This window comes from Plectropomus leopardus, chromosome 1 (assembly GCF_008729295.1).
Source record: "Plectropomus leopardus isolate mb chromosome 1, YSFRI_Pleo_2.0, whole genome shotgun sequence".
NCBI lineage: Eukaryota > Metazoa > Chordata > Actinopteri > Perciformes > Serranidae > Plectropomus > Plectropomus leopardus.
This window is the reverse complement of record NC_056463.1, coordinates 24,038,643-24,051,133: the sequence shown is the minus strand read 5'-3', so window position 1 is coordinate 24,051,133 and position 12,491 is coordinate 24,038,643. Positions and strand designations below refer to the sequence as shown.

Sequence of the window (12,491 nt, the reverse complement as noted above, 5' to 3'; positions counted from 1 at the left end):
TGCAGCAAAATTGGGGGACTAAAATGTCCCCAGGCGCACAGAACACTGAGGGGCAGCCTCAGTGATCTCACTCCTCCTTTTCCTGTTTCCGCAGCATATGGATTTTCCTGCACTCCATCTGAATGTTGCATTGCAGACAAGCTATTAACTGGTTAATTTAGTGAAGGATCATATTCTCATGGCCAATCCCAAATGTTTCTGTGCAGTTGTGTTTACCTTACTAATGTATATCAAAAGAAGCACCTAGTGGTCTACCTAGTGGTCTCTTGACATAATAACTGTTTTAATATGGATACATGATTGTGAATTCATTTTCAAGATAAGCAGTAACTGTATAGTGTACCACACCAGCAACCAGCTTTTTATTTCAAAGGACAAAGTTTTGTATTTCTGTATGTAAGTATGCACATGTCAGTGATATAATAATTTTTTGTGTTGTCATTCTGTGTTTGGCATATTTTTTTCCTGGTCCAGACTTGTAACGCACACTTTGTTGTGAAACAACCCCAAATAACCTTGACTTGCAAATCATTCGAATAAATAAAAGGAAAAACAAAGGAGTCATCCAATATTAAGTAATCAAAGTGATTAAGCTACTGAATACAATTGCAAGCGGATAATTTGAACTTTCCCAGGCATGAGGTTACAGCTAAACAAGGTTGTAAAGTACTGATTAAAAACAAGGCAAACAAATCAAAGCACTGTGCACACAGTCAGTATTACTTTCTCCATCTACATTGTAAATACGTTGCAGTTACCCAAAAATAATACTGATTATCCATGGCGACTTTTCAATAAATTTGTAGTGAAAATAACTCACTTACTGTCATCTGAATTTTCCACTAAATAATGTAGACAAGGGGCCAACATTTAGGTCAGGTGGAAACAAACCAAAATGTTTGAATTAGTTTGACTTTTAATATATATATATATATATATGTATATATATATATATATATATATTATATTTTTTTTTTTTTTTTTTTGAAGTGTTTGTTAAGACAGTGAACACCTAGATATATTTAGGTGGACGTTTGAAATCTATAGCATACAGGTCCTGTCCTCTGTATTAATCCCTGCTTAGAATTTTAGTAAAGCCTCTGTACTTACAGTATCTGTCATTATCTGTCTCATCAATTCATTAGGGCTGCCATACAAAGCTGCAGAATGGACACAAAAGCATTATGTTACCTTTGTTTGGCAGTGCCATTCAGAAATGTGTCTTCTCAGTATTAAAACTGGTACTGTTATAAAACATCTCATCGTTGTCTATTTTTGTAAAATGCAAATGTCTCTCTAATCAAATCAAACACACAAAAAATGGAATTACTTAAATAACAAAGATACAGTGCTGTTTAATTAAAGTGAAGGATTTTCATTTTTCATCTGTAATTCATTTGGTAACTTTATGTCAATTTAGCATCAGGAGTCTATCTTGAACAGCCCAGATGTTTGCAGTGTTGTGGTGTAGGTTGTGAGACCAGTCTCAAGACGACTTCTTGAAGGTGTCCGACTTGGCCGCATGTGTACGTGGTCTCGTCTCGTTCTCAAAGAGGTCTTCTAGAGGAGAGAGAATTTTGTTTTAAGAACCATCAAGACCAAGACTACAGGGATATCACTAAACTGTTTTTGCAAAAAGGGAGTGTTGAAAAAAGATGGTTAAACTGATTAGACAGAAACACAAATATGCAGTATGCAAATTAAAATAGGGGAATAAAGAGGGATCTTCATTTGCTTTCTGTGGGTGGTTTAATGGGAGTATGGATCATTCAGATTGGAAAGGTGCCTATGGTTACGCCTTTTATCACAAGTTTGTCAAGCAGGGTGGAACTTGTACTGGTCTGGTCTTGGTCTTGACTTGATTTCAACCGGTCAAAGTCTTGGTCTTGTCATTCTCTCGATACACTCTGGACTTGGTTTTGATTTAGTCTTGGTGCAGATGTTCTTGACCGCATCGCTGTGGTGCATATTTATTGCACTGTCTGCTATCCACATTGGATATTGATCTTGGCTAAGTTTGTGTAAGTTACAGTAGTATGTACTTGTTATAGCATGGTAAGATTTGTGAATTGTCTGAAAGTTGATCAAAAAGTCAGAAGTCTGGGAGTCTGGAAAACCAATTCAATAATGTTAAATCCATTTTAATACAGTTATACATCCATTACCTACAGTATACATGTATATGATTGTAAACCCCTCTACATGAGGATATCAGCTGTCAGATCTTGACACAGTTAAGCAGCATTTCATATACTGCATCTCACATCAAACCTAACTTAGTAATGCAGGTAATCTACTGTTCGCACACAAAACCTAAAATTATGTCATGATTCAAAAGACTAATCTCAGCAAACCAGACTGTACTATTTAACATCTGATGTCTGAAAAGGGAAAAAGCTTCATTGCCAAAACTCAAATGGTTTCTCAAAAGTGCAGCTGTTGTTAAGTATGAGATTAGCTGGATACTGACAATACTTGTGAACACTTTATCCTTCCAAAATACCCCCCTGATTATTTCAGACATCAGTCTAAATGAGGGAATACCTTTGTGTACCAGGCTGGCTTGTTAAAACATGCCAGTCTGGCAGACACAGGACTATACGGTCACATAAGTGTGACTAACGACTTGGCTCAGACGCATGATTCCTTTCATTCTCTCTTCTTTTTGTTGCTTCTTTCTGCCCATCCTTCAGTCAGTGCTTTAATTTGGGTCCTGAATTTGTGTCTCACCTTGTTAAAACAAAACAGGCAGCATATTTGTGCAGAGGAAGGCATGGTCAGCTGAGTGTGAGTAACTTGCCTCTGATGCATGACTTCATACAATCCAAATAATGAGTCAATTAGTGTAAATTATACATATTTAGGGCCCACTGCAATTAGTTCACCTCTCTGTTTTCCTGTCTGGCTGGAGTCTCTGTCCTTACCCTTTCCTGTCTCCTCCTCCTCCGCTCTACTCTCTCTCTCTCTCTTCCTACATCCGTCTGTCTCTAGTCTCCGCCTACCCCCTTCTTCCTCTCTCCTGTCTGTCTCTTCATCTTCCTTTCTTTTTCTCCACTTCCTCTCCCTTTTTTGTCTTCATCTTACCCCCACCCCTCCCTGTTTCTCTCTGTCCTAGTTCTCAGGGTCTCATGGTGAAGCTTTGTCTAATTACCATGCTAGCGTTTAATTGGAACAGCATCCACAAACACACAGACTGACTGAATACCCCTTACATGTAGACACAGTGCACTGCCCATGCACAGACGCGCACACGTAAAAATTTGCCATTTGGACACACATTACACGCACACATTACACACCCAGCAAGTTAACATGCTCCAGTTATACAAATACACACAACACACAGCGTACACCAGGGTCAGATACTGTGGAGTTCGTCCAGGTTGTACTACAGTCACTGTGCTGATGCCCCTTCTGTAGAGCTATGGCGTGTTGGCTACAGTCAGAGATTGATTTTGGCCTAGTTATACCATGAGCTGCCTGTAGCTGCTCCCACTGTAGTGCTGTGTCATCTAAGAACTGGCAACAACAGATGCGCATTGGCGAAAAAAATGCTAGCCACACATCTACATACCACACACAGTCACTTTCACATATTTTTGGTCTTTAGCAAACCAAACATACACATACAGCTTTCTTATTTTGGGTTGTTCATTCTGATTTTTAGTATTTGGTCAGTTTCTAACATATTGATTGTAAAAACAAAAAAATAATTATTCAAATTTATCTCTGTCTTAATATTATGAGATAAATTTGACTTATCTAGTTTTGTGCAAATCTTCATATAATGTACCAGAACACTGAAGAGATATTGTTGAAACCTTTGTCAAAACTTGGATTTTGAACAGGTTAGACCCCCAATACGGGATTTCAAGAGCAATCTGAGAGGTCACATGATGCTCAAGAAGAAAAACAAAATACTCAGTTCATTCTGTGCTTTTTTCTTGGAAAATACTGGATAGTTTTAATTCCTCAGGCAAATAAAAATTGCTCAAATAAAGCGTTCTGAGAAGCTGAAATGAGTCTTTGATTGAATGTGCTTTTAGCTCATTAGACCAGCGATGCTGGGTCACAAATATGCTGTACATTGGTTTGTTTTAATGGGTCACAAGCCAAAAAGTTTGCAAGATCACTACCCTGCTTCATATATTGGCACAAACGCAGCCATTATTATACATTTGAGAAGTTCTTTGTTGTTACGGTGTTAATGGCTGCTTGGCTCTTCTCTTGTCAGTTAATTTGCTAATTTGGTTCCTTTTGGTTTAGTTTTTTGGAGTGGTCAAATGTTGCTTCTTCTTTATGCCATTGTGCCCGCAGCATAATGGCATTAAGTTTTTTGGTTGTGCATCCATCTGTCCCATTCTCGTCAACTCTATATCTGAGGAACGCCTTAGGGGAATTTCTTCAAATTTGGCACAACATCCACTTGGACTCGGGGACAACATGATCAGATTTTGATGGTCAAAATTGAAGGTCACTGTGACCTCAGAAAACATGGTTTTGGCCATAACTCAAGAATTTATATACAAATTATGACAACATTTCACACAAATATCTAATATGATATGATGAAGTTCTGGCATTTTATATCCAAAAGGTCAAAGGGCAGCTTCACTGTGACATTAGAAACTTCTGTTAAAAAAAGTTTTCTGGACATTACTCACTATCATAACTGAGGGCAGAGGGAAAGATACTTTGTCAGGTACTGAGCTGGTGACACTGACCTTGGATGTCCACCTTGAAACTGTGCTGACTGTAAAGATCTACCGTGCCGCCGAGTTGAGGATGTGTGGGAAGCATTTAGGTTTCTGAATGTGTAGCTTCTTTGCAGCAACACCCATATTTAAATACCTAAAGCAGTGTCTGGCCTGCAACTTCACTGGTTTGCAGAGGCAAATAACTGTGAAGCAGTTGTTACAGTTTTAGATATGAAATAATCCAAAATAACTTGCTCTGTTTTGTGCTTTGTGTTTCAGTCCTGCCCAGCCACACATGTGGCACCCCTGGCCTCATCCCAAATGGAGTCATTCATGGCTCGCGGTACAACATGGGGGACAAGATCCGATACAGCTGCGAGTCAGGTTTTGTATTGGAAGGACACAGTATCCTCACATGTATTGTATCACCCGGCAGTGGAGCACAGTGGGACTTCCCATCACCATTTTGTAGAGGTAAGGTGTTCTTTCTGTCCGTCTGTTTGCTTCTCTTTCTCTACTTGTTTGTTTGTTTCTTTCTTTCTGTCTTTCTTTCTTGCTTTCTCTCTTTCAGTCCAAAGAGGCTTTATTAATATCACTATAGTAAAACATATTGCAAAGGCACATTGTCCATGGTGGGACAAACAGGAAAGATGTAAACAAAAATGCAAAATGTTAACACAACTTGCACAGACACGTGTCCAAAAACAGTTAGTGATCATTGTTAGCTGATAAGTAAAAATGTGTTTCTAGAAACGCCTGCTGCAAACTCTGACAATGAAAGTAAGATTAGACAAAAATAAACAGCCAAAGAGATGGGGTCATGAGAACCGACAGACCTTAACATGAGGTCACAGGCCGGAGGAAAGTGGGAAGCTCCGGTGTATTGATTACTTTTAAAGCAGAGTAAGGTCTGACTTTAAGTACATAAAAAAAAACATTGTATGAACCAGATGGAGCCCAAAATCCTCAAGCAAAGCCCTTCTAATGGTTCATTAGTCTACAGACAAGAACAGATCTGTCCCGGTTTTTACCATCAGGGCCAGTAGATGGTTGAACAGCTCAGCTTAGGGATTCAATATCTTGTGATAAATCTCTGCAAAATTCACTTGAAATGTTTTTCAGATGCCCAAGTTCAATGATAAGATTTTCCAATTTCTTGTGTCTAGTTATTATATAATCTCTCGTTTGTTTTCACATTAATCACTTTAAAAAGTGTTTTAAAATGTAGAATGATGTATTTGTGAAAATTCAATAATGATGGAATTGCTGATGAGGATGAAAATTACAGTATAATGGTATTTTAGTTGTAAAAATAAATTAATCATAAGAGTTATGTTTGAACTTTTTTTCAATTTAAAATGTATTTAATCAGGAAAAGGCTCATTGAGGTTAAAATACGAGAGTGCCTTGGCTGAGACAGGCACATTAACACAAAGTTGAAGACAAACAACATTAAACAGTTACAAAAAAAATAAAAACTAAATAAAAATCTGAAACACGGCATACAAAGAAATCAGGTCTACATACTCTTGACATGACATGACATGACATGACATGACATGACATGACATGACTAAAAAATATATTAACTTCTGATTATAAAATAATAATTTGATGAAAACTCAATTTGAATAGCACCTTCCATACAGAATTGTGCAATTTCAAAACAGTAAAACAACTTGAAACATATGCACACAAGAAAATGAAAAAAATAAAATAAATAAAAAATAAAATATTTAAACTTGAAAAACAGATTAGAAAACAATAAAATAGGGTGGCTGTGGCTCAGGAGGTAGAGTGGTCATGTAACAATTGGCAGATCAGTGGTTTGCTCACTGGACCCTGCATGTCAGAGTGTCCTTGGGCAAGATACTGAAACCCAAATTGCTTCAGAGGGCTGGGACATCAGTGTGTGAGTGATTGTCTGATGATCAGGTGGTTCCTTATATAGTAGCCTTGGCCACCAGTTTGTAAATATTTGTTTGAATGGGTGAATAGTGCTTGTGTTGAAAAGTGCTTTGAGTGGTCACTAAGACTAGAAATCAGCTATATAATTGCAGTTCATTTAGCATTTTACCATTACCCATAACCAATAAACTAGAACAATCATCAAGCTGACCCAGAATCACTATGTGAAATATGAAAAATGCTTGGAGAGTCGCTGTCTTCTCATTCTCTGTCCTGCTACCTCTCTGTCTCTCTCCAGCGGAGGGAGCGTGTGGCGGCACGTTACGAGGCACCGCAGGTTCAATAACCAGCCCTGGATACCCTGCAGAGTATGAAAACAACCTGGACTGTACGTGGTCAATCCTATCTGAACCCGGGGACACTATAGCCCTCGTGTTCAATGACTTCTTATTAGAGGACAAATATGACTTCTTGGAAATCAGCGGGACAGAAGCACCGAGCATATGGTGAGACACATTTCACATTCAGACCACAATCCTTTGCCGATAAATAGAGATGTTGGGGGCACACAGTACTTTGTGGAAATCAGTAGGAGTGACACACCTCAGGCTAAGTAATGAATACAGACACCACTGACGTGAGAGCAGTGAGAGGCATGGACATTATAGCTTCTGTGTTTTGGATCCAATGAATAACACTCACAAGACACGGCAGCCTCATTCTGTAAATCAGGTGGGGACAGGATACTACTCTGCAAGAATTAGTTGCCTGGAGGCTTTTTTATTCTGTTAGCTGAGTTGTTCACATTAAAGAGAACAGTTGTTGTTTTCCCTGCAATTTTCTCTAACTTGTATACTTTCAAGGGGGGGCATTTGATATTAAAAGAGGACTAATGATGTTTTTGGGGAAGACGGATACAACTACTGATTGATTAGCTGCACAGGAGTCCTGTTGATTTTCCTGATTTATTCAAATCCCATGGGGAAGGTGATAAATTGTTGTTTTCACTCCCATTTTCGATGGTCGCTTTTGAAAATTGGCACTCTGTTGCAACAGAACACACTCTGTTTTTTAAATTTAGAGCGCTGCTGGAATTCACGTTGGTTTGTTGAGAATATCACACATCTCCATTGAAGGTTTAGATGTGTTTTTGCAGGAGTGGAAGCAGCCTGACGGTTAAGCATGCAGGGCTCTCGCTGGTTCAAGTTGCTGGAACTGCTAGAAAATATAGAGAGGGGGAAAGTAGCTTGGCCTCCCTCGGCAATAACAACAGAGATGCCTTCAAGCTCAGAAATTGAAAGTAGTAGACTGTGATTGTTTAGACGGCTCCTGGGTTTCAGTGTGTCATATATATGGTTGAAAAGAAACATACATGCAGCAGCATTTACAAGCTTTCACTTTATAAATGACATTACATTTAGGAAATTGAAATATGATGTCATTCCAAATTAGCCTTCAGTACACCACCTTTTAGATGTTCTTTTTGGGGAAAAAGAGTGCTTTTCTATTTGAAAAAAATGGGTTCATGTTTTCATAAAAGAAAGATTAAATCACTGTGTCAATCTGTGTAAGCTGCTGTCACATAACATCATTTGATGTATTTCTCTAAAATGGAGAATCATGTGCAACATATCTACCTAAACCTTTGTGTAAAAATAAGATGCATTCATTCCTTCTCTGCCTTTTTTAATCACTGCTGAAGTTTTGCAAAGGATCTACAAAACTGCACAAGGTGACATGGCATTTTCAATTCAAGTGGCAATATGATTTTTGAGTCGTTATTCATCTTCTGTCACTGGTATATATGATTCCTAAAAATGCATTAAGAGGTCACCATGTCCTGACATGTAAAAACCATCTCCCACTTTTCATGTTCACCTGACTCGGGCTGATAGATGACATTGTCTTCCGTGTGTAGAAAATGGATCATGATTGTGGCAAAACCTGCAGCAGAATAGAACAGACAGGCCGACAGATAAATAAGTAGAGTGAAGGAGGCAGAGAGGATAGCACTCGATGGAAACAAAAGGAATGGAGAATAATTGCACGTTTAGTCCTGTCACCAGCAGAGCAGTACGCATCAACCATGGCATTCTCATGATACCGCATGAGTGTGTGTGTGTGTGTGTGTGTGTCAGTGTCAGGTCTTAAGTGGCCCTCTGACTGTGCGAGCTGTTGATCGTTTCTCTGGGCTCTGACAGATTACACACACTCAAGTGCGCGCGCACACACACATTGCTTGTCTCTGACAGTATAACATTCAAGGACCACCGTCAGCCCACCCTCTGCAATGCAGGGGGAAGATAGGGAGTGTGCTGGAGAGCACACCCAACATTTTATCACATGGAAATTGGTGGCTGTAGCAACTAAAGCCTTTGATTTCTGGTTTCATGTGTTTGATTTAATATGTATTGGACGAGTAGTTGAAATTTTATCAAGGAACATCATATTTATAGTGTAGTTTAAGAAAAATATATATATGTAATGAGTCTGGCACACCACAGAAAAATGTGTTATTAATAGAAAAATGTGTTATTAATAGCAGAATATCGTTGTTTCAGTCTTTTTAGCCCAAATCAACCGGGCTGCTGGCAATTACTCCTAACTGCTTTGGATGTGTGCTTTGTGCTAACGTTAGCGGCCATTAGCTGCTAAATGAGAGTATGGCGTCGCACAACGGCTGTCTCTTCGGCCCAGGGTGTGTATGTTACTGTGCTACTGGTGAATCCTCCAACGAGAGTCTGTAACTGCGCAGCCGCTTGCTTTTTGGCTCAGGGGACATGTGTGCTTTGTGTTGCTGAGTTAGCTTCTGACGAGAGTCGGTCACTTTGTACCGACTTGTTCTTCATTTTCATTTAGTGTCGGAGAGATTATGTTAAGTATGGCCCCACTGCGTCATCGAGCGTGCTTTTAGGTCCCCCCAAAAATTCCTGGACACAGAAATGGTGAAAAACAGTTTACTAGTCTAACTCCACAATGCAGCACCATACACTTACCAGTCTTTTCACATGTTTTCAACAAGATTTTTTTTTTTAATGTATGTGTCTAGAAAGGAATCACTGCTTTTGCTTACATGGACTTATCTGGACTTTAACTTGTCAAATAGACATCATAGTATTATCAGCTGATATTTACTTCTTCAAATTATTTTTGTGGATAAGAAAACCACTAGATTCAAAGTCAAAGTGAACTAATTTTAATATCCACAGTTATACAGCAATATAAATAGTTATGTGAGCTTAACTGTTTTTGTTTATTGCTTTTTTTCTTACAGGGTAGATCAAAAGAAAAAACAGAGAGGGATAGAGAGAGAGTGGTACAACTACGGTCCCAAGTTGGAGTCAAGCAGATGTTGCAATTATTTGGTTTGCATCGAAGCCGTCATTTGTATATTACCTCAAAGTTCACTTACACTTGGGTTTTAACAATATAATTATCTGAAAATAAACCTTATAAATGGGCTACTGCCATGCACAATCTAATACAATCCTAAGTACTTTTCTCCAAAAGTGGGATTAAGAAATGATTGACATTTTCACTGAGGCATGTGAACAGGTCATTGTGAAAATGACTGACACCTGACAGGTTCACTGTGACGGATTCTTCCTGTTTACTGTGAGCTTTTTCTGATTGGCTGTCCCAAAAGCAATTTCCTGTTTTATGTTCCTGTCTGCTAGTTGGCAGGTTGAATGTCAGGTTGACTTGCTGTCACATACACACACATACCTACAGACACCGATGTACGTGCGCACACACACACACACAAACGCACACACAAACGCACACACAGGCACATATTAGTAATTTTGTCTTATCAATTCCACATTGACAAAATGAATGATTTGATTTTTAGTTTGTCAAAAAAGAATTATGGCCATATCATGTCATGTCATTTCTTGTATTTCTCTAAATGTACATTTTATTTCTGCACACAATTTCAAGTAAATGTGTATCCTGTTTTTGGCCCACTCAACTATCATAACATTTTTGAAAAAAAACTTCAATCACACTTCAAACATTCTAGCAGTTGTACCCACTTTTCTGGCTTTAAATAACCTGCTGGGCTCAAAATGTCTAAATGTCAAAAGGAGCAATTGACACACTCAGTAATTACCTTTAATAACAAGTTTGTTTGAGCTCACTCCCTCTTTAATTTTTACTGTTTTTGTCTGTTACTGCACAGAGGATGGGGTAGAGAATAAAGAAAAGAAACTGGGAGAACAAAATTGACAAGTTATCATTCCCAGGTTGTCACATAGCAACACCTGGTCATAGATAGATAGATAGATAAGATGGATATGATGGATACAATAGATACGATACATAGATACATAGCTAGATAAATAAACTTAATTGTCTGTCCCAAACGGTGACACACAGTATGCATAAAACTAAATTTAAACACCATAAAAAGGCACTTAAAAAAACCAAAGGGAGACAGTCAAAAACAGCAACAGATGAAAATGAAAAGTCTCTATTTTATGTTGTTCAGAGTGGTTATTGCAGAGGAAATGAAAGATTTCTTGTAAATATTCTTCCGGGCCGGTGGGACCCTGTAGCGACTGCCTGATGGCAGTAACTGGAAGGAGTGGTGGAGGGGGTGAGAGGGGTCCTCAGTGATCAGGGTGGCCTTCCTGATCACGACAGGCTTTACAGTTCAGATAGTGGTGTTTGGGGTGACTCGATTATTTTGCTGGCCTGATAAATAATGCTCATTAACAATGAGTTTTGTTTTATGTTTGGTGGTAAGGAAGTTGTACCGGGATGAAATGCTGAAGGTGAGAGTGGATTCAATAAGCGATGTAAACCCTTCCATGGCTATGTTAGACTCGGAGCAACCAACTTAGAACAGTGAGTGAGAAATTCTGCGAACACAGGACTTTAACGCAGGAGACGCTGTTTGTGTCCTGTGTGAACCCAAAAGTCAACGTTATTTTAACCTTAACCATAATCTTTTTTTTAAAGCTAACCAAGTAGAGGAGTTTTGTTGCTAACCAAGTAGAGTATTTTTAAATTAAAAAGACATTGTCTGCATGTAAGGAGTGCACACTGACAAGTCCTTAACTGATGCTAGAGGGGTATATAGAGCATCATAGTCACAAGTGTAGGGCCACAGACCAAGCTGCTGCATTTGTTGAGTTTGGACTAAGACCACAGACAGATGAGGTGAAGAAGTCCAATGTAGTCCAATGACCTTATCCCACTCTATGGCTTATAGTATGTATTTCTTTATATTTCTTCATTTAACAAGTGAAATGTCAGCAGGTCACACAGCTGCTTCTGTATGCAGTTGAGGTGGTCAACAGTCCCTCTCAGTGCATGCATTTGCACATGTTTTCCATGAATCAATATGAGGGTACTTCTTGGAAACAAGTAATGTGACAAGTAAACTAAATTCAGAAAGGCGATTTTTCCAGAAAGTTAAATTGCTAATTTCTTCAAGAGGCAACAGCGGCTGTCTTGTGTAAAGGAGACATCTTTGATTTTTTTCATTTGTATATTTCATTTATGATATGTAGAGGCAGCTTTTCATCAACTTTCTATGGAGTCTTTAGCTCAATATACATGTTTAATTTGTGAGTAGTAGGATTTTGGTGACCTGAAAATGAAGAACACATGAGCAGTTTATCCTGAGTAAAGGGTTTACAAGGAATATAGGCGGTTATCTGTTATGTTGTTAGAGCTGTTATCTTAAAAACTGCACAGATTTGCTTTCTGATTACTTCAAATGTTTATCAGGCTCATGGATGTTTACAGCAGGTCTTCTTTACTCTTAAACCCCTCTTCTCTTCTCTACACCGCAACCTCTACCCTTTCACCCTTTTCTCCTTCCTCCCTCTCTGTTCTCTGCAGCCTCAACTCTCCCTTTGGCTATCTGTTCCTTTT

General features: G+C 38.7%; 1 protein-coding gene across 1 annotated transcript in view; it reads left to right on the top strand.

Moving 5' to 3' along the window:
- Positions 1–12,491, top strand: part of LOC121944114 (CUB and sushi domain-containing protein 1-like) — a 453,543-nt gene that overhangs the window by 217,520 nt on the left and 223,532 nt on the right. The window contains exons 4-5 of the mRNA XM_042487796.1: positions 4,977–5,171; positions 6,904–7,111. Coding sequence (XP_042343730.1) covers positions 4,977–5,171; positions 6,904–7,111 — 403 coding nt within the window. The remainder of the gene's footprint in view (positions 1–4,976; positions 5,172–6,903; positions 7,112–12,491) is intronic.